Below are 23,876 nucleotides of genomic sequence, written 5' to 3'. Positions count from 1 at the left end.
CTGCCAGGACTTGCGCCCTGTAGGGGCAGAGGCCTTTCAGTCTTGCCAGCAGAGGGCAGCCTGGGAGGGGCGGGGGAGCCCAGGGGACCTGTGTCTCTCCTTCTACGCAGGCCACCCCATCCTCCCTTATTTAGCTGGACTGCAGCACAAGCCCCGCCCCTCACTTGGCTCCAGCTCACCCACCTACCCACGAGTCTCAGTTGTTAGGGTCATGTTCTAAGTTTGTTTCTGTTCTCTGCCCAGGGTAATGTCGACTGTCGCTTTGAAATCAGGAAGGAATTTTCCTCCAGGACAGATTGACCAGGGCTCTTGGAGATTTTCTGTCATCCCTTGGGCATACAGCAGGGGTCATTGGGACAATAGGGTCAAGCTGTTTGTGAATGTGCTGCTGGGTAGACGGGGTCGGGGTTAGATGACTTATGAGGTCCCCTCCAACTCTATGTTTTATATTCCTATGTTTTTGTCACAATTGGGATGGATTTGTGGGTGGGTGGGGAGGCTGTGTCTGTGAGCCTGCCTCCCCTATTTTGAGGACTCCTTATGGGGTCTTGAGGGGTGGAGCCGTTCAGGAGCATGCCTGGGCAGGGGTTGTCAGATGGCTCTCAACACCAGCTGGCAAGGGAATCACTCAGAAGTTGGTGCCCGTGTGGGAACCTCAGGAGTTTCCTACTCCAGGGTTTTCCTACCAGTAGGCGGGCTGGATTTATCGGGAGGCAAGTGGAATGCCTAATGCTGGATCCATCCCCATGCTGCATCAATGCCCTTGCAGTTGTATTAATTAAAACTGGTGTACTTTTAAGAACATAAGAACATAAGAACTAGCCTGCTGGATCAGACCAGAGTCCATCTAGTCCAGCATTCTGCTACTCGCAGTGGCCCACCAGGTGCCTTTGGGAGCTCACGTGCAGGATGTGAAAGCAATGGCCTTCTGCTGCTGCTGCTGCTGCTGCTCCCGAGCACCTGGTCTGCTAAGGCATTTGCAATCTGAGATCAAGGAGGATCAAGATTGGTAGCCATAGATGGACTTCTCCTCCATAAATCTGTCCAAGCCCTTTTTAAAGCTATCCAGGTTAGTGGCCATCACCACCTCCTGTGGCAGCATATTCCAAACACCAATCACACGTTGCGTGAAGAAGTGTTTCCTTTTATTAGTCCTAATTCTTTCCCCCAGCATTTTCAATGGATGCCCCCTGGTTCTAGTATTGTGAGAAAGAGAGAAAAATTTCTCTCTGTCCACATTTTCTACCCCATGCATAATTTTATAGACTTCAATCATATCCCCCCTCAGACGTCTCCTCTCCAAACTAAAGAGTCCCAAACGCTGCAGCCTCTCCTCCTAAGGAAGGTGCTCCAATCCTTCAATCATCCTCGTTGCCCTTCTCTGCACTTTTTCTATCTCTTCGATATCCTTTTTGAGATGCGGCGACCAGAACTGGACACAGGACTCCAAGTGCGGTCGCACCACGGCTTTATATAAGGGCATGACAATCCTTGCAGTTTTATTATCAACTCCTTTCCTAATGATCCCCAGCATAGAGTTTGCCTTTTTCACAGCTGCCATGCATTGAGTTGACATTCCCATGGAACTATCAACTAAGATGCCCAAATCCCTTTCCTGGTCTGTGACTGATAGCACTGACCCCTGACTGGCAATGTATGGTGTGTTATTTCCTCCCCTACCATGCTTCCCTCTCTTGCCCCTGGGTCCACAATGAGTAATTTTGTTAATCAGCACTAGAATCAGCCTCACGCCTTCAGCAGCTCTTCTCAAATTTTACCTATGCTTTTAAGCTGGGCACTTAGGGTACTATTTATCACCCTGCTCAAATTCCAAGGACCCTTTTCCCCATCTATTTTAGAAATGATTAAATAAAAGCATCTCTGCTAGATAAAGGATAAGTAATTGGATTAAACATGACCCTATCCATTTGATTTTACAAAGGCGGCGGTCTTTTTCTGACACTTTGTACCATGAAATGTAATTCTGGAAGATGACTAGAAATTATATAAAATAGCCTATGTTATCCTTGTTGTAAAAAGCACTGAAAATGAGAATAACTAGAAACTACTAAAAAGAAAGGCTCGTCAAGGCAACGAAGCTTTCCAGGAGCATTTGATAGAGGACAAATCCTGACGTGTGGCATGGTATTCTGGGGGGCAGGACTATCCAAGTTCTCAGAATGCAAAGACTTCCCAATTTAAAGCTTATTTTCTGTAACCCCTTCATTGCAAGCAACACGCCACAGCAACTGTCTGCTAAGCACCACCTCACAGATACAGCCAACAGCTGAAAAAAAAAATAGACTATCAGTTGAGAAATTTAAACAACTGGGGAAGGAAAATAAATGCCTTTATCTTTCCCTTTGACACAAATGCACAAATATATTTGTATTAAAAATATATGAAATTCAGCATGGCCTATTTTCCCAATAAGTAATTACTACAATGACAGTAAAACAAGCTACTGATTAATCTTCACAGATCTTACAGCCCAAACCGGGGGTGGGGTGGGGTGGGGTGGGGCGGGGTGGGGCGGGCAAAAGGAGTCATGGAAGTGTGCCTGTACTAGCATGTTTGTCCCCATACCAACGTACGGGGCAAATAAGCTGGCGGAGAAGATCAACACGCTGACTGGCAGGCACTGCACAGGTATGCTGCACCCAACCGAGAAGAGGCTGCCACCCCAAAGCTACGTCAGCACAAAAGGGGATACTGGAAAAGCTAGGGGCGGATTAGGGGCATTCCTGGGGGAAGACCTGTCTGCAGTCGGCTTCCAAAGGCCTTTCAGCCCAGGAATGCCTCTGACACAGCTCTTTGATTTATGCCATGAAAATATGGGGCATAAGTCACTTTTCTCTATGGGGTTTTCTGGGTGGCAGTGGGTTACCTTTTGTCCCACTGACAACAAACTGCCCCCATCCCCGGATTGGGCTGTTAATTTTTTTAAAATAAATGCATAAAACTGTCTTACCTGCAGCATTAACACAACAGTCTTGACAACATTCCATTGAGATTTCCTCCCATCCACTATAACAGTAAATCCTCTGGCTTTACACTTATCACTGAAACAAAAACACACAAAGGTATCATGAGGAATATTCAGATATGACCCACTGACTACCTTCTTGAAGACCTGACTGTTCTATCTGTCATTTCCCCTCGCTAATTTCCCCCCATGCTATATATTATCACAGTTCATCTAATCAAACCACAAGGGATACTTGTTGGACAAAAACCAAGCCAGGTGCCTGGAAACTCTGGTGGTGTTGCTGAAGCAGAGCTGCATAGAACTGAACTCTTCAAAGACAGAGGTCCTGTAGCTGGGCCGAGGTGGCATGGATTGAGGAATTCATTTCCCTACTCTTGACAGAACACAGCTGTCAAGCTGGTACCAGCCCCTACCATCAAGAGTCTGGATGTGATCCTGAATGCCTTTCATTAGAGGCTCAGATCACAAATACAGCTAAGACAGCATTTCTCCATTTCCATCAAGTCTGGCAGCTGATTTATTACCTGTCCCACAGTGACATGACCAGAGTGATAAATGCAGTGTTCATCTCTAGGTTGGACTATTGTAACTCGCTCTAAGCAGAGCTGACCTTGAAGTTGCTTTATACTCTCCATGAAATAACCTGCTGGTGGTTCCAGGGCCCAGAATCATCCAGCTGTCCTCATCCTGGTGGAACTCTCTGTCTAATGAGGCACATGCCCTACAAGATTTAACTCAGTTCCACAGGGCCCGCAAATGGAGATGTTCCACCAGGCAATATATGATAGAAGGAGCAATGGTTAAGTAGAGCAGCTGCCTCCTCTCCTTCCCTCCCCCTCTTCTTCTTTCCTCTGTCTCTACCCTTTGGTAGATCTTGTTGCTTCAAGTAGTTGTTGGCCATTAGAAGAAGAAGAGTTTGGATTTATATCCCCCTTTCTCTCCTGTAGGAGACTCAAAGGGGCTTACAATCTCCTTGCCCTTCCCCCCTCACAACAAACACCCTGTGAGGTGGGTGGGGCTGAGAGAGCTCCGAAAAGCTGTGACTAGCCCAAGGTCACCCAGCTGGCATGTGTGGGAGTGTACAGGCTAATCTGAATTCCCCAGATAAGCCTCCACAGCTCAAGTGACAGAGTAGGGAATCAAACCCGGTTCCTCCAGATCAAAGTACAGCTGCTCTTAACTACTATGCCACTGCTGCCCCCTCCTTATTGACCATCCCTCCAAACCAACTCATCACCGAGATTACTAGATATTATATAGTAGATAAGAAGTCTGAATGCCATCTGTTGAAATGAAATTAGGATTTTTAGTTTTAAATTATGTTTTTAATTTATATATTACATATTTTTATAGTGTAATGTAAGTTGCTGGAAGCCACCCTGAGCTTGGCATAGGTGAGGGAGGGTGGGATAGAAATTGAAGTAAATAAAAATGAATAAGAATCATGGAGAAGGGAGTCTGGCATGAGGAGAAAATGCAATCAGTCTCACTGGTGATTTCGTAAAGTACTCCCTCCTGAAACCCAGGCCCCTTCCGCACACGCAAAATAATGCGTTTTCAAATCACTTTCACAATTGTTTGCAAGTGGATTTTGCCATTCCGCACAGCTTCAAAGAGCACTGAAAGCAGTTTGAAAGTGCATTATTCTGCATGTGCGGAATGAGCCCCATCTCCACCCCAACCTCAGTGCTGCTTTACTGTTAGAGGAATGACCATACACCACAGCACATACATTCCATTCATCACATTACAAAATAATGTATTTATTAAGGACTGTATTTCTTTAGAGAACATCCAAAGACAGTTAGGCAAATACAAATTATGATCTGGAATCCAAATTATATTTAGCATAAACCGTGGTTTTTCACTGAAACAGGTCAACAATATCACATGATCTGTCCATGAATGTGTGTGAGCGCATATTACAGCATCTCCCCATATTGCCCTCAGAAGCCCCTCCACTCATCAGAGGGGAACCTTTTGATGACCCCCAGACCAAGAGATATCCGCTGGTCTCAACAAGAGCCAGGGCTTTTATGGCCCTGGCTCTGGCCTGTTGGAACAAGCTGCCAAGCAACATCAGGGGCCTGCAGAAGTTATCTCAATTCTGCAGGGCCTGTAAAACGTGGCTGTTCCACCAGGCCTTTTCCACCTTGCCATCTGGATTTTAAAAAGCAAGGTCATCTTCTTTCGGTCTCCTTGGGGTGGGGGTGGGGGTTATTGCCATCTGTCTGTAAAATCTGCTTTATTGCTGGTTTTAGTATTAGTATTAGAATGTTTGTATTTTAATGTTTTAATCACTATTAATTGTATATTTGTAAGCCACCTAGAACCCTGCAGGGATAGGGCATGATAGAAATTGAATTAATTGTAATTAATTAATTAAATGACAGCATACAATATTCCAGGAACAAATACTATTCATTGGGTACATATTAGCTTATTCCATGTCAACTATGCCAATTTTGTTTTCAAACCACAAGTGTAAAAAGATCAGCATCCTTGCTGACCTGTTTCCTAAATAAATAGTTATCTGGTTTTGAAATGTTATCAGGAAACACTTCTGTAAAAGGCGAAATATTTATATGATCTATAGAGAAATCAGAGTATATGGTTGAAGTGTTATATACAAATCATTAGTAAACTGTTTAGACTCTAACATTTTATCAATTGTGTTGAGATAAAGTTGGGGGGAGGAAAAAAATGGAATGGACATATTAAATAACAAATGCATAATTTCATACTAAAGCTTGTATTTTGTAAGAAAACTTAGAAAATAATGATAGTAATCCCATATTAATGCCTTTTTATTAATATCTTCCTTTTCATAGAATGTTGTTTTCTAAAAATTGTGTGTGTGTTTTAAAAAAATTGTTCTGTAAAACAAGATGATGATGTGATGATTTCATGGAACCTTGTTTGGTATAATTATACTAGCTCTCTCAATGACCGGAATTATACTAAGGTAAGATCCGTTTTATTTTTTTGATGTTTGTATTATTCTTTATTGTTCTTTCTTTTCTTTCCTGTGACTATTGAAAAATAAAAATCTCAATAAAAAAAATAAAGAAACACTTCCGCAGAACTTACTTGCATGCATTCCTCAGTTCTAAGAGATGAAATTAAATGCACAGGCTACGTCAGCAGGAAACTCAAGGACATTATATGGCTTTCCTTATTCTTTCCACAAACTTTGTTCATTTTAAACAACCTTTAAGCTATACTTCACACACTGTGCTCAGACTCCTGTCCCCCCATCCTCTCCAGAAAATCTAATGAAATCTCCATCATTGCAAGGAATGTATTGTTCAAACAGAATGACACGCTGTAATGCTTTAAAAAGAACATCTTTGGAATCACCTTGGAATGCTTAGCAGGTAGTCTAAGGTGACACTCAACTCATCCATATTTGTTTGTTCAAGGCATAGTGGAATTGTCAGAATGAGGCCACTTCTGCGGTCCTTCCCACCTGGAAAAGGAAATGCAAAGAACTGACAGATCTGGGCAGATATATGCAAAATTTACCACTTTCTCATCCATTTCGTTCTAAAACTATTTTAAAGCCAAACAAATAACAACAGTATACTTCTGAAAAATGCTGCAGTTGTGATTTTGTGAATCAGCTGTCACACAAAAAAAGAGCAAAACAGAGAACCAAAATGCACTAGTATCATCACAAGTCTCCAAATCAGGCTTAATAATAATGTCTGAACTTCAAAAAGAGTTCTGCTTAATTATTCCCATGTGTACAGAAGGACATAATGTGAAAAACTGCCCATCAAATTTATCACAAAACATTCTCTTTAGGACATTCTTTTACGCACTAATAAACATGAACTTACTTACAAAAGAAAAAAACACACTTTCAGTTCATATCACTGCTGTTAATAATGTAAGTATGGGAAATTTGTAAGCCCAAGCTTAAAAGTCCGAACCCCTTGGGCCAAGAGAAACTCTGCTCATTCAAACATCACTATAACCAGCTAAGCTTTAATTTAAAGAAAACAACTTCCACCCTTATAAGGTTGGATCAATACTTTCCATGGATGGACAGATCAAAAATCAGTAAGAGGTTTAAACTACAATGCTGGAGCGATGTGCAGCAGGCTATCAGGATTCTCTGATTCAAAGTGTATATTTGTATCTAAAATGGCATAGGGGTGTAAAGAGGAAAAGCAATGTGTGAATGCTTCTGGATTGGTTAAAAACATGACTTCTGCATTCCAGAATTTACTTCCTGGTTTTCTCCCTCCCTCACTTCTGGGGAAAAGTCTGGCTGGATCAGAGAAGATTTGGTCAGAGAAATATTTTCTATTTTCAGCTCATTTGCACTGAACATGGGTTCGTTTGGCTCTGACACAGTTACCACAGCCTCCCCCAGAAATTTATTTAAGTACAGCTTAGTCAATCTGATGACTTTATAATCTCTGTTTCGATCCTTCACAGGATACTGTTTTTTAGCTGGACCAATCTACGCTAAAGCAGCTTTAAGAGTAAGTAGATTCTACAAGGTCACAAGACAAATTATTTTCGGAAACCTACAGCTTTCCTAAAGCCCTTAGAGTAAGCAATGGTGAATCTGCACAATTTCTACTGTTTCTATTTTCCTGACACTTCTGGTTTCATCGCTGGGTAAATGTAAATGGCTTTACAAACGACTGCAACAACTAGCACAAAAAAATAAAATGCATATCCTTTGTAAGAGCTAATTTTGACACAGCTGAATCCTACGCCATGTGATTAAACAGATCCTGTATTTTAACTACCACACTTATTTTACACATACATTAGGAAAAAGGAAGCCTTTACTAGAAGTTTCAAATGGCTAACAGGGGAACTTGGTTAAAGATTTGAATGTAAGTTTATTTGTTTAATATAAAATGGAAGTTTTCAGTTAGTTTTCAAAGTCTCACAATACTAGAACCAGGGGGCATACATTGAAAATGCTGGGGGAAAGAATTAGGACTAATAAAAGGAAACACTTCTTCACGCAACGTGTGATTGGTGTTTGGAATATGCTGCCACAGGAGGTGGTGATGGCCACTAACCTGGATAGCTTTAAAAAGGGCTTGGACAGATTTATGGAGGAGAAGTCAATCTATGGCTACCAATCTTGATCCTCCTTGATCTCAGATTGCAAATGCCTTAGCAGACCAGGTGCTCAGGAGCAGCAGCAGGCCATTGCTTTCACATCCTGCATGTGAGCTTCCAAAAGCACCTGGTGGGCCACTGCGAGTAGCAGAATGCTGGACTAGATGGACTCTGGTCTGATCCAGCAGGCTAGTTCTTATGTTCTTATCTGATGCCAAACAAAAGCAAAGATGCTTAGAAAGACCCTCCGAACTGGAAAATTCCCACTGAAGTCATCATCAGATCAAACTACTAAGGCTTAAACTGATTTGAATTTGACCGGCCCATCCTTTGGTGTGCACCATCTCAGACCCTGTTACGTTTACTGTGAGGAACCCCATGGTGCAATGTGAGAAGCTGCAATACTGCAGTCAAAGATCTCCTCATGACCTGAGTTTGATTCCTACAGAAGTCAGTTTGAGGTAGCTGTTTCACGGTTGAATCAGCCTTCCACCCTTTTGAGATTGGTAAAACGAATATCCGGCTTGCTGGGGGTAAAGTGTAAATGACTGGGAAAGGCAATGGCAAACCTCCCGGTAAACATACTACCCTGTTTCCCCGAATATAAGACATCCCCAGAAAATAAGACATAGTAGAGATTTTGCTGAAGCGCGAAATATAAGGCATCCCCCGAAAGTAAGACATAGCAAAGTTTTTGTTTGGAAGCATGCCCAACGAACAGAGCACAGAAAAATAAGACATCCCCTGAAAATAAGACATAGCGCATCTTTGGGAGCAAAAATTAGAATAAGACACTGTCTTATATTCGGGGAAACACGGTATGTCTAATAAACATTGTGACGTAACATCACTTCATGGGTCAGTTATGACTAGTGTTTACACAAGGGATTACCTTTGTCTTTTATTTATACTGTATTCCCCCAATCACCACTGCAGCATCTGGCAATATTCAATAGCAGCATTTTAGCTGTATCACAGCTGGCTACGTTTTGAATGCTGCTGAATTGCTGGGATGGAATTCCAGTTTGTTCAACAGATGGGCTCTGTCAATAGAAAGACCAAACTGGTTTCACGGAACATAAAAGATGCAACCACCTGGTTTTCTAGAATTCTTCCATATCGGTTTTAGCTACAACCTAAAACCAAAAGGAACCTACAATCCGAAGTGATCTTCCCCATTTATGCTGCTGAGTTTCAGTTTTACTTGTGGCAAAGGCACTCTGATTCCAGCATCTTTGTTCCCTCTTCTGTTTGGTTTTTTCCCTTCAGCTCGTGACAGATAAAATGAAATAAAAGTCTCTCAAGCACTATTAATCCACTTTTCAAGGGAAAAAAAACCAGTACTCAGATTTTCGCTCTGTGTTTTGGCCGTCAGAATTCTGCAAAGAGTTGCCTTTACCTCCTTTTCTCCCAGAGAACAGGATTTGAGCCAAAAGTAAATGGATAAAAAGGAAGCAGGTGGAGGAAGAGGAAATAACTCAGCACAGCTGGAAAACCTAAGGTCACAGCCATCCCTTAACTTGAATCAATGGAGCAGATTTAAGGCACTTTCCTTCCTCTACCATTTGCAAACATGACACTTTAAAAAAAGAAAATATCATTTGTTTGGTCTCTCAGGGAAAAATCAGGGGGGGAAACCCCCACTCTCTCATGGTTTCTTTTGGGGAAGGAGAAAAAAAGATTCATTCAAAAGCCCCCCCTCCACACACACACACACAGATCTTCAAGACTCGATGTATAACAAGAGAACAAAACAGATTTTAAAAGATAAATTTTAAAAGATACTTTAGACCATAAATTCTAGATTGGGAACATCATGAATTCAAGAATATATGCGCCTTTGGAAAGCATCAGGATTTAAAAGCATCAATTAAAAGCTTTATTTCCAGTTAAGTGCTTAGAACAGGTGAAATGTTTCACTGTTGGAAAAGAAAATGACTGCCCAACACCCATAAGTTTAATGCCTTCCAGGAAAAGGTGCTATAAAAATTATTCGCCAAGAAAACGACACCTCCTGCTGGTAACTGTTTTCTTCTACTCCTCTATTTATGTGCCCCATTTTCCTTAAGAGTTTATTAAAGAAGAGTTATTATCCAAATATAGTAGGCTAGCTTCTATCGCTGTTTATTGGTTAGGCATCTTTTAAAGTAATTGACAATAAAAATCATGGCTAACAAGGGGGGGGGAGTGATTTTAATCTTTTTAAATGCATAAAGTTAAATAATGTATTCAAGTAGCATGCACCCTTCAAGTTTATAAGTGGAGTCATTATAGTGGTCAAATAACTGCTTGTCCCAAGTAACCCTCCTATCCCCTGCCAAACACTACAGGTTCCTTGTTGCTAAGGTGATTCAAAGATTACCTACAAAGTAACGTGCCATATATAAATATATAGATTCAAGTCCACTTGTAATTTAGAAACCAACTAGACTTTTGGGATATAAACTTTCAATAGCTCCCTTTGTCACAATTTCATCCTTATCTGACAAATAATGTGCATATTTAGCAAAGCCTCATGGGTATGCTGTTAAAAAAATTAATTCATTTTTTATTTTTATATCCTGCCCATCCCAAAAGGATTCAGGGCGGCAATAACATGCTAAACCTACATTACAGTTAAAAATCATAATTTTAAAAATGCTCGCCATAACTTAAAAGATAGCCCAAAGGCAGGACCCATGCCTGCTACCGTGTTTCCCCGATTTTTGCTCCCAAAGATGCGCTATGTCTTATTTTCAGGGGATGTCTTATTTTTCTGTATTCTGTTCGTCAGGCATGCTTCCAAACAAAAACTTTGCTACGTCTTACTTTTGGGGGATGCCTTATATTTCGCACTTCAGCAAAACCTCTACTACGTCTTATTTTCTGGGGATGTCTTATATTCGGGGAAACAGGGTAATAGACAGCCTTTTTTTAATGCACAGAGTCAGTGAGTCTGTGTGTAGCCTGGGCATCTGAGGAACTTGTGCCCAACCTGGCAGCGTGGCGGCTGTGCCAGGGAATTTATAACTAGGGCTTATTTTTGGAGCAGGGCTTATATTTCAAGCATCCTTCAACAATAGTGAAAAATCTGCTAGGACTTATTTGGGGGGTACGTCTTATTTGGGGGGAAACACGGTATATGCATCTTCTGTATGAGGTCATTTTTCCTTTGCTTCAGTTTTAGCTTCAAGCATTCGGCTGCCCAATCCCCCCTTGAGCCCCTACATGCCGCATTATGCTAGATTCCTTGAAGCTAAAAGTTGCTCAGGTAGACACTTATCCATATGCAGAGACCTGTAGCTATCTGAAACTGGTTCACAATGACAAATAAGATTATAGTATCTAGGGACAGCAGCCCCGAAACCTGCTCTTTATGTCGCAGTAGGGATATAAGAGTTAAATGTTAAGAATTTGTTTATATGTTATGGTAATTTTTAAAATATTTTCCAAGACTTGGGGAGAAAGGGTCACTTGTGTATTCAAGAATTGTCTGTGCGGTCAGAAGGTGCATTTTTCAAAGCTGGCCTTAGTGTTAAACATCTGTGCTGCAGGGTAGCATGTTAATTTTCCTCGACAAAAATCAGTAGCAGAACAGATAATATGCAAATGCACATATGCAAGCTACATAAATTTTGAGCCTGTTACTGTCGGAATGATTACTTTTTTCAAAGTTTGAACAATTAGTTTATTGAATAAAATTTACATCTCTGTTGCACAACAAGCAGCAGTGAGCCCCTTCAATGCAAAAATGATTGCTAATGTGGGTATATTACTTTCAGAGTAAATTGAAAGAACAATTCATGATTAAATCAATATTTGATGCTAAGTTTTGAACTCCGCGATTGATATGTACATGGGGACATACAACAAAAGGAAGAACGAGGAAAAGAACAAGGGTCATTTTGGTGTGGAGAAGAAGGCAGAATGCTAATAAAGTATGGAGAAAAGGGAGAACGACTCAACACTTTCTTTGTCTCGGTCTTCTCCCAATATCTGTCCTAAATATGCTGAAGCCAGAGCGAAATATTTCACGAGCATTCCACTGTTACAAACGGATAGAGATCCTTTACATGTAATTCCACTCTTACTGAACAGTTCTGATGCTGTTTAATGAAACATTAGCAAAAAAATTGTTAGAGTTAATGTCTAAATAATATATCCCTTTTGTTGCTTGCTTGCTTGCTTTATTTATTTGTTTGTTTGTTTGTTTGTTTTCGACTTATTGGCCGCCCTCCCCAGAAGGGCTCAGGGCGGCTTACAACATAATAAAACAATAGTCAATTTCCTAGAATCATTATTATTAAAATCAGACAGAAATAATCTAAAACCAGAGTAAGATCCATAACAATTTGGATGGCGATAAAATCCCACCCACACCCTAAGCCCACTGGAGGCTGGGACGATGAAACCACACTCAGCCCAGCTGGCCAAATGCCTGGTGGAACAGGTCTGTTTTGCAGGCCCTGCGGAAACTCACTAAGTCCCGCAGGGCCCTGGTCTCTCTAGGGAACCTGTTCCACCCAAGGGGGGCCAGGACCGTAAAGGCCCTGGCCCTAGTGGAGGCCAGCTGGATGTGTTTTGGGCCACGGACCACTAACAGGCACTCCTCCAAAGATTGTAGGGTTCTAACGGGGTGATATTGGGAGATGCGGTCCCTCAAGTACCGTATACAGGCCCAAGGCCGTTTATAGCCTTAAAGGTGCTGGTCTTGCACCTTGAACATTCCCCGGAACTCAATGTGCAGCCAATGGAGATGGTACAGGACCGGAGTAATCCGGTCCCGGCACGACGTCCCCTTAAGGAGTCTGGCTGCCGCATGTTGGATGTATTTTTTAAAATGTATTAAGATATTAATTTTGCTTATGGTCTTGCATACTTCTCTTTTTCTTTTGATATATTATGCCAATAATGGCTTGCTTGCTTGCAAGGTGGCAATTAAGAAAGCGAATGTGATTCTGAGCTGCATCTATAGAAGTATAGTGTCCAGATCAAGGGAAGTAATAGCATCACTCTATTCTGCATTGGTGACACCTCACCTAGAATACTGTGTCCAGTTCTGGGTACCAAAATTTGAGGAGAATATTGACAAGATGGAGCAAATCCAGAGGAGGGAAGTTGAAATGGTGAAAGATCTGGAATTCACGTCCAATCAGGAGAGACTTAGGGAGCTGGGTATGTTTAGTCTGGAGAATAGAAGGTTAAGAGGTGACATGACAGACGTGGTCAAATATCTGAATGTATGTCATGTTGAAGAGGAAACAAGCTTGTTTTCTGCTGCTTGAGATAGGACATGGAATAATGGATTCAAACTATGAGAAAACAGACTCTACCTAAACATTAGGAATGACTTCCTGACAGTAAAAGCTGTTCAACAGTGGAATATGCTGCCTTGGAGGATGGTGAGGTCTCCTACTTTGAAGGTTTTTAAACAGAGGTAGGGCTATCTGTCAGGAGTGCTCTGATTGTACGTTTCTGCATGGGAGGGGGTTGGACTGGATGGCCCTTGTGGTCTCTTCCAAGTCTACGATTCTGTAATATATTCGGCACGCACAACGAACATCTTGTGGGTCTCGTGGAAAGACACATACCAACATATATCCAATCATATATATCAAAATACTATATGTAAACATTAAGAAAGTAACCAAGTCCCTCACCAATATGCAACAATCCTGTGCATTTGAGTAAGACTAGCAAAGGAAAAAATGAGATCGTAGAGAAGATGAACATGTGTTCACATACAAGGCACATGAAGAATTGCTAGTTCAGATGTTGCCACAGCAATCCTTTGCTCAGTTACTCCAGTCTAAAACCAATTATTTCAATTGGATTAACTCTGAATAAGATTACAGTCTCAATCTTTCAAATAATTTTAACTCTGAGCAACTTCCATAACTTGGATCTATATAAGTGCGATCATCAATACTACTCAATATCAAGACTGAAGACAGCCAGAGTGATGCTGTGGTTGGAGTGCTGGACTGAGATGCAAGATATCCATGTTCAATTCCCCCATTTTACCATGGGAGCTTGCTGGGTGATCTTGGCTCAGTCATTCTCTCTCAAGTCTGGCCTACCTCATAAGGTGATTGTTGTAAGAATATAATGGAGGTGGACAGAAAGATGTTATAAGGCCCTTTGGTTCACTGTTGGGGAGGGAAAGAGGGTATAAATCCTAAATAAACAATTGACGGAATATAGAATATTACTTGTAACCACGTGGTGGTGTGGGCCAGATTCTTTCACCAGTTATAGAACAGATTCCAAGTTTGCTCTCCCCCATGCTATTTAAAATTTCAACCACCTCCTACACCAGGCTAATTTTAGGAGCAACAATGACAAACCAATTAGAATTAGAGATTATAATCACATGAGTTCAAAGCAAACAATCGTATCTTAATTACAAGAACGGAATGGGAATTCTTGTGTTTGCAACTAATTGTAAAACTCATTAGGTTACATTTAAGTAGTGATTTGTGTTACCAGTAGATAATAAATGGCCTACTCTGGCTAAATTAAGAGAAAGTAATGAGTAAGACACAGAAAATACCAAGAAAGTTAGTAAACAAGACAACTTCAAAGAGATTTTGACCCATTCCATGGTGCTTCTGTCACTTGTTTTTATTTGCAACTTTCAAGTTAAACGCTAGGGGTTAATAAAACAAAATCAACCTCCAAATGGTTGTTGCTTTGCAGAGGGACGAGCAAGTGGTTAAATTTCCCCTTTTAAAAAAGAATGTGCGAAAAATACTGGATGTACCAACTCAGGTAATTAATCAAGCTGGGGAATAACCAGTGTTAGAAGAATCCATATATCTTAGCTTTCCAGTCAAAAAGAGAACAAGACTTTAAAAAAAACTGGGGAAATACAAAAGCCCAGCAAAGGCGGTTGGAGACAGTCGAACAAAGATAATACTACACTAGTCTAGGCTATTGATTCTCAAACTTTAGTAACCCAAAAACCCTAATTTTGATTTTAAAATTTTCATGGCCCAACCTCCTCACCCATCACCAGCACACACCATATGCAAGACAGTCCCTTTTCAAAACGTATATAGTTGGGCTTCCATCCCCTTATATCCCCCAAAGAGAGCCAGCGTGGTGTAGTGGTTAAGAGCAGGTGCACTCTAATCTGGAGGACTGGGTTTGGTTTCCTACTCTGTCACTTGAGCTGTGGAGGCTTATCTGGTGAACCAGATTAGCTTGTGCACTCCAACACATGCCAGCTGGGTGACCATATGTTAGTCACAGTTCTCTGGAGTTCTCTTAGCCCCATCCACCTCACAGGGTGTTTGTTGTGTGGGGGAGGGGAAGGGAAAGGAGGTTGTAAACCCTTTTGAGTCTCCTTACAGGAGAGAAAGAGGGGATATAAATCCAACTCTCTTCTCTTCTTCTTCAAATAAAAAAGAAATTTAATATTTTTATTATCTGTACATGGCTTACAAGTCTTGCTTCAGAAGGTAGCTGAACCTATAGCTCAAATCTCATCCCTTGAGAAAAGGGGAAACGTTATTAGTTAATAACTTCTTATGGCCAAGTGAACAGAGGTGGAAAGAAGCCATTAAAACCGTTCAGAGCTGCTCACAGAAATATAACAAGGCCAACGTTACTCAAAATCTTAGCTTCCAGTATTCAACTGAAAACCACCATTATCTAATGATGCAGATCTCTCTTTCTGTTCATTTTTTTTGCAATAGAAAATTCAGCGTTATACCAGAAGTAACCATGACAACTGCATTAGAACTCTTAGTGTCATGTTACAAATTAAGAGTTTCTAGGGCCGAGCTACTGGATTCTGGTATCCAGTCAGCAAGCTTTCTGGCTTGTGGTCTGAAGTGATCTAGAAACTGGGTGATCGAAAGTAATGGTGGTTCTACAACTACCCAACTCTCTAAAGAGGTGGATGCCAATTTTATGCCCTTCCACCAAAATGGAGAATCCCAGCTCCACTCCTAGGAACCGGGAAGGGTTTAATTTTCATGATTAGTACATGGCATGACAAAGGCTTTACAAACCCTGTGGTGTAGTCCTGTAACTCTTCTGTCCCCTGTCTAAGCCATTCCACTATATAAATCACATTAACTTAATTTCCATCTTGATTATTAGCAACCAAAACTTTTGTAGTATGCTTCTCCCAATACTACCTCCTTGATCAAAGCCTAAGCAAAATTATAACATTGTCATCCCCATCTCATATAGATAATATGAATGAAAAACATCTATGTTATTTCTGAAATTACTTAAATAGACACAACTGAAGTACTGGGATTGCCTCTCTCCAGCCCTCAATAAAGAGCACTCCACGCTTGGGACCTGTGTTAGACTGTAAATCCATCTTCTGGACATGGAACCCATAGATGACAATGGAAATTGCTTTCAAACAAGTATGCTTAGAAGTGAAATTATAAAAGGTAAGGAACTCTTAATAAACATTTTTATCTCACAAGGAACTAGAACAGACTTAGGGATGATGTCCTCCCTTTTCTTTAGCTACAGGATAGGAGAGAAAGTTCATATCAAAGGATTGGGCCAAGAACTGTGACGGCTTTCTTCCTACCCCCAGAGAGTGCTTCTCACTGTAACTATATTCTCAACTTTTTCCACCCCTAAAAACTGGTTGTTTATACAACCAAGTGTGAAATGTTAGGAGCTAAAACTACCAAACCATGGCCACACAGCCAGAAAACCCACAGTATCCGGTTGATTAAGAACATAAGAAAGAGCCTGCTGGATCTGACCAGAGTCTATCTAGTCCAGCACTCTGCTACTCGCAGTGGCCCTACTCGCAGTAGTCCTAATTCTTCTCCCCAGCATTTTCAATGTATGCCTCCTTCCAGCCATGAAAGCCTTCAGCAATACAAGCCTATAGTTATTTGCAGACAAGGTTTCCTGGAAAAGGTTCACTTCTACAAAGAAACATAAGAAGGTTCTTAGAAGAGGAGCAAATTGAAATCAAAATATTTAGTAATTTTTAGACTCCTCATGATCAGTCAAGGAACTGCAAAAGTACAATATTCTCATAAACTTGCACAGGACTATTGAGAATATATGGCCCATGAATTATTCTCTCAAATTATTGTTTTCTGCTGATTTGTATTTGATGATTAGTTTGTAGCTAACACAAACGTCAAGAGGTTTTTCCTATTAACTACAACAAAAATGCCCACTGTGAATCATATTACATAACAGGTTTAAAGATACATTTAGTTCAAAGCTAGTTCTCTTATATGAGTGTTCAACAGGAATTACTAAAAACAAAATTTTACATGACTTCTCCATACCACAGTCAGTGAGTGGTTCAGATAACTGGTCAGTATCCCAGGAACGTCCATCAATTTTAATGGAAATGAAATCAAGCGCTAAATTTCTGCCACCTACTAGATGTTTGATCATTTCAGTTGGGCAGCTCTGCTAGTCTGTAGCTGCAAAATAAAACGTGTCTACAGACACTTTAAAGTCTAACACAATTTATTCCAGAACAAGCTTTCCTGAGTCAGAGCACATTTCAGCAAATGTACTGAAAATTTATATTTTTTTAATCTGCTCAAATTACCAATTCATTTTTCTCTGCTGCATATAATTCAGAAATAGTAACAGCAATACAAAAGCACCCCAAAAACAAGACACCCACAAAGATTAGCAACTTGATATATGAGAGAGATATTGTTTTGGTTAAGTGCCAGGGTGAAAGGATCAGGAACCTCCGATGTTTTTATAATTATTGACATGCTAGTTAAACAGACTGCTGCCCTTATTTTTAAACAAAGTAAAACACAACCAACCCAAATTTTAACAGAGAGACAGACAGACAGACAGACAGACAGACAGACACACAGACACACACTTTGGTCGAATCCCCACTACCATCTTAGCCAGGTTTCAGAACACAAACTAACCAGGTTTGAGGGACGACCTCCCCGATCGAATCCCCACTACCGTCTTAGCCAGGTTTCAGAACACAAACGACCTCAAACCTGGTTAGTTTGTGTTCTGAAACCTGGCTAAGACGGCAGTGGGGATTCGACCACAGACAGACAGACAGACAGACAGACAGACAGACAGACAGACAGACAGACAGACAGACAGACAGACAGACAGAGAGAGATTGACTGATTTTCCCAAGCAGCCACTAATATTTGCTTCAGTATGAATGTGGTATGGCCCAGGAAGATGGGTACTCAAATGCCATTGTTGAAATTTATTTCTGTCAAACAGACATACAAGATAATCAGACAGGAGCGCCAACATTTATTTCTTCTTACACAGGAGAACAGACAGAGGAACAACACACACAAACTATACCTGAAAGGAAGGCCAACTTTTTCTTCAGAATAGGCAGTATTACGGTTGCGTCCATCCTACCTTAAGTTATCTTTCAGAGCTCTGAAACACAAGAAGTTAACATTAGAGGGTGTCAGCCAAGGGAAATCAATTACTATGCTTCACTAAAGCTGCTCAAGACTTGGCTTGCAACAACACAGATTTATTCTTGCTTCCGTAATACTAATAATAAAAAACCCACTGTGCTAACACTTACAGCATGCCTACTAAAATAGTCAACAAATCCCTTAACCTAACATTTCCAAGTATTTTCAGTTCCTCCCCCCCCCCCACAACAATTTAATTACAGTCCTCTTTAAATTACTGAACAATTCAACTCAGTTGCATATTTCAATATTCAGCTTCTTCTCCAAGCTCTCCAGAATGTAATTTGTTTTATTTTTATCCGGTATTAAATACACCCACTTCAAATGAGTAGTTCTCAATTTTTCCCCACTCCAGAGAACAGTAATCCAGTTAAGTGCTGTGCTAGGGAATGACCCTCTCTCCTCCTATATGCATTCAGCCTGCCCCAAAGCACATTTATACCGAAACTAGGGTCTGAGGCAGCTTTCAAATCCTGATTGAGAGCCATTAGGATGAGCAATTGTTAACAGTGACAAAAAAAATAGCCCTAAGATATCGTTAAAATGACAAGGGAGGGTAGAGAAAGTTCATACTCCAGGTGACAGGGGTAACAACCACTACTTTGCCTCCAGAGGATGCTGTGCCGTGGAAAGAGAGGTGAATATGAATTAGCATGCTGAAGGGATAAAGAGAAGACCAGAAAAACATACGCTAAATGATGGTTTCCCTGCTGCCCATTTGGAAGTTCAAACCGCAGTTTTGGTTCTGAACTATGGTTAGTGCAACCATCATTTGTCATGATGTCTGAATTGTGCCACCACAGGCTACAAGAATAGTGTCTCAAACTTAATACTGTTAAATTTTACTCATCCTGTCTCCACCCCCAAGCTTCCTATACAGCTTCACAGATGACACAGGCAGGGCCGGAGTAAGGGGGAACGGCGCCCGGGGCAAGCGTGCGCCCTGTGTCCCTGCACCGGCACGCACCCGGTGCATCACGTACCTCCCCCACCCCCTTGGCGCTACGCCACTGGACGCAGGGCTGTGACCCAACAAATCTCCAGATTCTTCTCATGCAAGAGCATATTTTGCCAAAGACCTCCCTCTTTATCATCGCCACTTTACTGTTACAAGATACCTTGGTAGCTTAATACAACCTGCATAACTTGCCCTAACTTGGATTGCCAAGGGTGCCCAATCTAATTAGATCTCAGAAGCTAAGGATAAGTCTGGATAATACTTGGTTAGGAAACCACTGAGGAGCCTAGGGTTGCTACGCAGAGGCAGGCAACGTAACCCATTGGAGTCACCTCTGCGACTTGACCACCAAATACATAACATGCTTGCAAATGGCATGGCCCAAACTCTGGGCAGTAAAATAAGATGGGAAATCTTAGTCTGAAGTCCAGCAATCCTTGTTAACAGTGTACAATATCTCAATTAGAATTAGTGAAGCAAACTGTGCCAATTTACAGCCCAAGTGTTGAAAGAGATATTGGCTACTATGACTATGGCCGATTCTGCACAAGGCAAATAGAACAGGTGCAGGACGCTGCATAACCCGTTTTTTGGGGGTGGGAGGACTTGGCACAAGGCCCACCCCCGAAACGAGCCTGCCCCGGTTTATTTCCCCTAACTCATGTATTTTAAAAATTACTACACTAGCGATATTTCTGAAAAATCCCAGGTTGGAGCTGCTCCAGTGCAAACTGCCAGGCAGGAGGCACTTCATTTCCCTCCCTTCCACCGCCCTCCATAGAAGAAAACTGAGGCCCCTTCTGCACAAGCAAAATAATGCGTTTTCAAACCACTTTCACAACTGTTTGCAAGTGGATTTTGCTATTCCGCACAGCTTCAAAGAGCACTGAAAGCAGTTTGAAAGTGCATTATTCTGCATGTGCAGAATGAGCCTGAGTTATGTAAGTCCATTCTCCCCACTGCTGGTATTCCTGGGGTGAAAGTCCAGCGAGAACTGACTAATGTCGGCTCTGCCTCCAGGATGTCCCCAGTTGCACTGGCCTACAAGGACCACTTATGCCAGCCAGGAGAGCAAACACACCAGTATGAGCCCATACTGTCTTCTTTGCCCCACCCTTTTGGATTGAGCTGCCAATGACTTGTTCTAGCAGAAGAGACCTCAGAAGATTTTCTAGGTATGGAACTGCTGCAATTCTACATGATAAATCATATTTTGCTTAAATCAAAAAGGCAGAGAAGGGAGGCTTTTAGACTCCTCAATATCTTCTTGAGCCCTTCGGGGGAGGGCGGTTTATAAACCTAATAAATAATAATAAAAATAATTCTTAAAGCTGATTTTCAGAAAATAATTTAAAATATCACTTGTTCCCTTTTTCTGCATTTCGTATTCCTTGTCAACTGTTTCTCATATTTGTTATTTCTAGCTATGGTATTATATCTCATTTTGCAATGGTTATTTGGAAAGATTAAGAATAAAATTTTAAAAAATGAAGATTTCATTTAGAGCGTAAAGCACTAAACACAGAAGAAAAATATTTTTAAATGCCTTTGTATAACCACAAAAAAACCAGAGAAACTACAGTGCTAAAAAAATTATAGTATACTGATGTACAAATCAGTAGCTTTGGATAATACCCATCTCAGAATACCAAGTATTTTATCCACTGACTTGGTTAGACCTACAATTATTTCTTAAGAATAAGAGAAACAAAAAGACCTGGGGAAATACATATAAAAAAACAGCACTATTTGAAATGTGAAGGGGGGAAAAGAAAAACGAATGTAGAATTATATAACAAAAAATCCTACTTCAAAGAATGTTGCTGAAGAAAAAGAATGATTACAAAACATTTTATGGTAGTTAATGATGCTTTATACATAGACAAACATCATAAGCCTTTCTTTTTTTGTGAATTGGTATATCACAGGTGAATTATGGTGGCCCGTCATGGGGTTTTCAAGGCAAGAGATATTCAGAGGTGGTCTGCCCATTTGTTTGCCTCTGCTTCATGACCCTGTAGTTCCTCGGAAATCTATCCAAACACTAACCAGGATTGACCCAGCTTAGCTTCCTAGATCAGGCTACTCTGGTCTATCCAGTCAGGAAGACTTTTTCTCATTGTAGCCAATTCTGTCCATTGTGGTAGTGATCCTTCTCAACAGATTATGTTCCCCAAGTACTAGAGCACAAGTCTCAAAACATGTTGAGCCTGTGAGCATTTCTGGAATTTTGAAAATAGGTAATGGCATCACAAGAAGAGTTTGGATTTATACCTTGCCTTTTTCTCCTGTACGGAGTCTCAAATTGGCTTACAAATTCTTTCCTTTCCTCTCCCTGCAACAGACACTTTGCCAGGTAGGTGGGACTGAGAGCTCTGAGGGAACGGTGACTTGCCAAAGGTCACCCAGCAGGCTTCATGCGTAGGAGCAGGGAAACAAATCCAGTTCACCAGATAAGAATCCACGGCTCATGTGGAGGAATGAAACCCAGTTAATCAGATTAGAGTCCACTGCTTTTAACTATTACACCATGCTGGCTCTCAACACCATTGCTACTTAAATAATGGCAAGGCTAGCTGGAACTTCTCCCTGGCAGGGTTTCTGATGGCCTGTGCAGATTAAAAGACATCCTGTTTAACAGAGCTTCAGTCTCAAATGTTGAAGACTTGTTAAAGTTATATATAACCTCGATCCTAGATTTTTTTGCAGTTGGTCCTGCCTCTTGTGGGGTTTTCAAAGCAAGACACAGATAGAGTTGGCTTGCCATTTTGCAGCTGAGCCCACTGCCTTGGGTCAGAATTCCAAAGGTGCCCACAGACTCAAACAGGTTGGGGACCCCTGGTTTATTGGATGTCCCATCCTGCTGACTGTATTGCTTCACTCTGTTTAATCTGCCTTGAGTCGTAACAAGAGAGGCAGGCTATAAATAACGTAAATAAATAAAACTAAGGAATGAAATAAGAGAATCAAGGTGGGATATGTATTTGTTTCCAAGAAGCTATTTTAGGCACGCCTGGTGTAGTTTTTCCTCCCCCTTTCAGAAGCAGCCTCAAGGCATACTACATGAAAAACTAATTTTGAAAACTCTTTCCATTTCAAATGTGGCTTGCCACGTTCCAAAAAGTGGAAAGTCCCTTAGGCATTAAAAAAAACCAGTTTTACAATTCACTGGATTCTAGCCACATACCATACTGGCTTACACTGTGGGCCACTGTGGTACGGCGGGTAGAATGTGAGAGGAAAACAAATACTACTCAGTTCTGGGAAAATTTGGGCCACCCAGTCTCCCTCAGCCTTACCTACCACAACGGGTTGTTGAGAGGATAAAGCAGAGAAGCCTACATATGCATCCCTGAGCTCTCTGGAGGAAAGATGGGACAAACAGATAATTCCTCATTCATAAAGTTGTCCTTCATACACTAATCAATGCGAATGCTCAAAGAAGGAACAAAAAAGGTTAAAACAGCGTTGAATTGCATGGTATACAGTTGGTGGAAATTACCAAATATGATTACTGTTTATACACCAGTGGTTCTCAACCTGGAGGTCGGGACCCCTTTGGGGGTCGAACAACCCTTTCACAGGGGTCACCTAAGACTCTCTGCATCAGTGTCCTCCATCTGTAAAATGGATAAGTGTTAAGATTGGGGGTCACCCCAAAATGAGGAACTGTATTAAAGGGTCGCAGCATTAGGAAGGTTGAGAACCGCTGTTATACTCCAAAAACAGGTGAAAAACTCTCTCAAACAGATGGTTTTGCAGACTGAAGATCACATGAGAGAAAGGAGATGTTGCTAGAATGGCTTTGATGGGCCAAATGTACCTGACAGATGACTTGGATACATAAATGTGTATAAGAGGCACATGTATGCAGCAGGGGACCATACATATTTATTTCTCGAATTTCTTAATCGCCCCTCCCAGAACTGGCTCGGGGCGATTTACAAATCGAACAACAATATAATAAAACTGTCTTGGTATGCATAGACTCGTAAATTAAAAGCCGAGTAGCAGACTAAAAATTATAATATAATTAATTCAATTATAATTAAAACAGTCTAATTAAAAAATTAACAATTATTTAATAAATTAAATGAATACCACTAACTGAGCCAACCTGCTATAGTTGGATCAGAAGGTAGACCAATAAATGATGGCGACAATCACAAAACTTCACACCTGCCGTCGAGCAGCAGGTACCCACGGGGGATAGATGGAAAACATGCATAGATGGAAGAATGCGTTCCTGGCAATTGTTTCAACTCAGAATATCCTTCCTGAATATTTGCTGCTACTACTTTGATATTTCGGCCTTCCTCCAAATAGCTTAGAATAAACCTCAGTTAGAACAGCTGAATCACTAGTGACGTAGGTATAGATTTTTTATGGGGGGGGTCGGGGTGAGGCCACATCTCCCCAAGCCCCTCCG

At 41.2% G+C, this 23,876-nt stretch overlaps 1 protein-coding gene across 4 annotated transcripts in view; it reads right to left on the bottom strand.

The window, feature by feature from the left end:
* The window catches only part of SESTD1 (SEC14 and spectrin domain containing 1), an 85,133-nt gene that overhangs the window by 46,144 nt on the left and 15,113 nt on the right, over positions 1 to 23,876 (bottom strand). For all 4 annotated transcript variants that reach the window (XM_048484092.1, XM_048484091.1, XM_048484094.1 and 1 more), the window contains exons 4-6: positions 18,365 to 18,445; positions 6,350 to 6,458; positions 2,972 to 3,062 (exon numbers count right to left, since the gene is read on the bottom strand). In XM_048484092.1, coding sequence (XP_048340049.1) covers positions 2,972 to 3,062; positions 6,350 to 6,458; positions 18,365 to 18,419 — 255 coding nt within the window. In that variant the 5' untranslated portion in view covers positions 18,420 to 18,445. The remainder of the gene's footprint in view (positions 1 to 2,971; positions 3,063 to 6,349; positions 6,459 to 18,364; positions 18,446 to 23,876) is intronic.

The sequence above is a fragment of the Sphaerodactylus townsendi genome, linkage group LG02, assembly GCF_021028975.2.
Source record: "Sphaerodactylus townsendi isolate TG3544 linkage group LG02, MPM_Stown_v2.3, whole genome shotgun sequence".
Classification (NCBI taxonomy): domain Eukaryota; kingdom Metazoa; phylum Chordata; class Lepidosauria; order Squamata; family Sphaerodactylidae; genus Sphaerodactylus; species Sphaerodactylus townsendi.
Note: the sequence above shows the minus strand (reverse complement) of the source record. Positions and strands in the feature narration are given on the sequence as shown.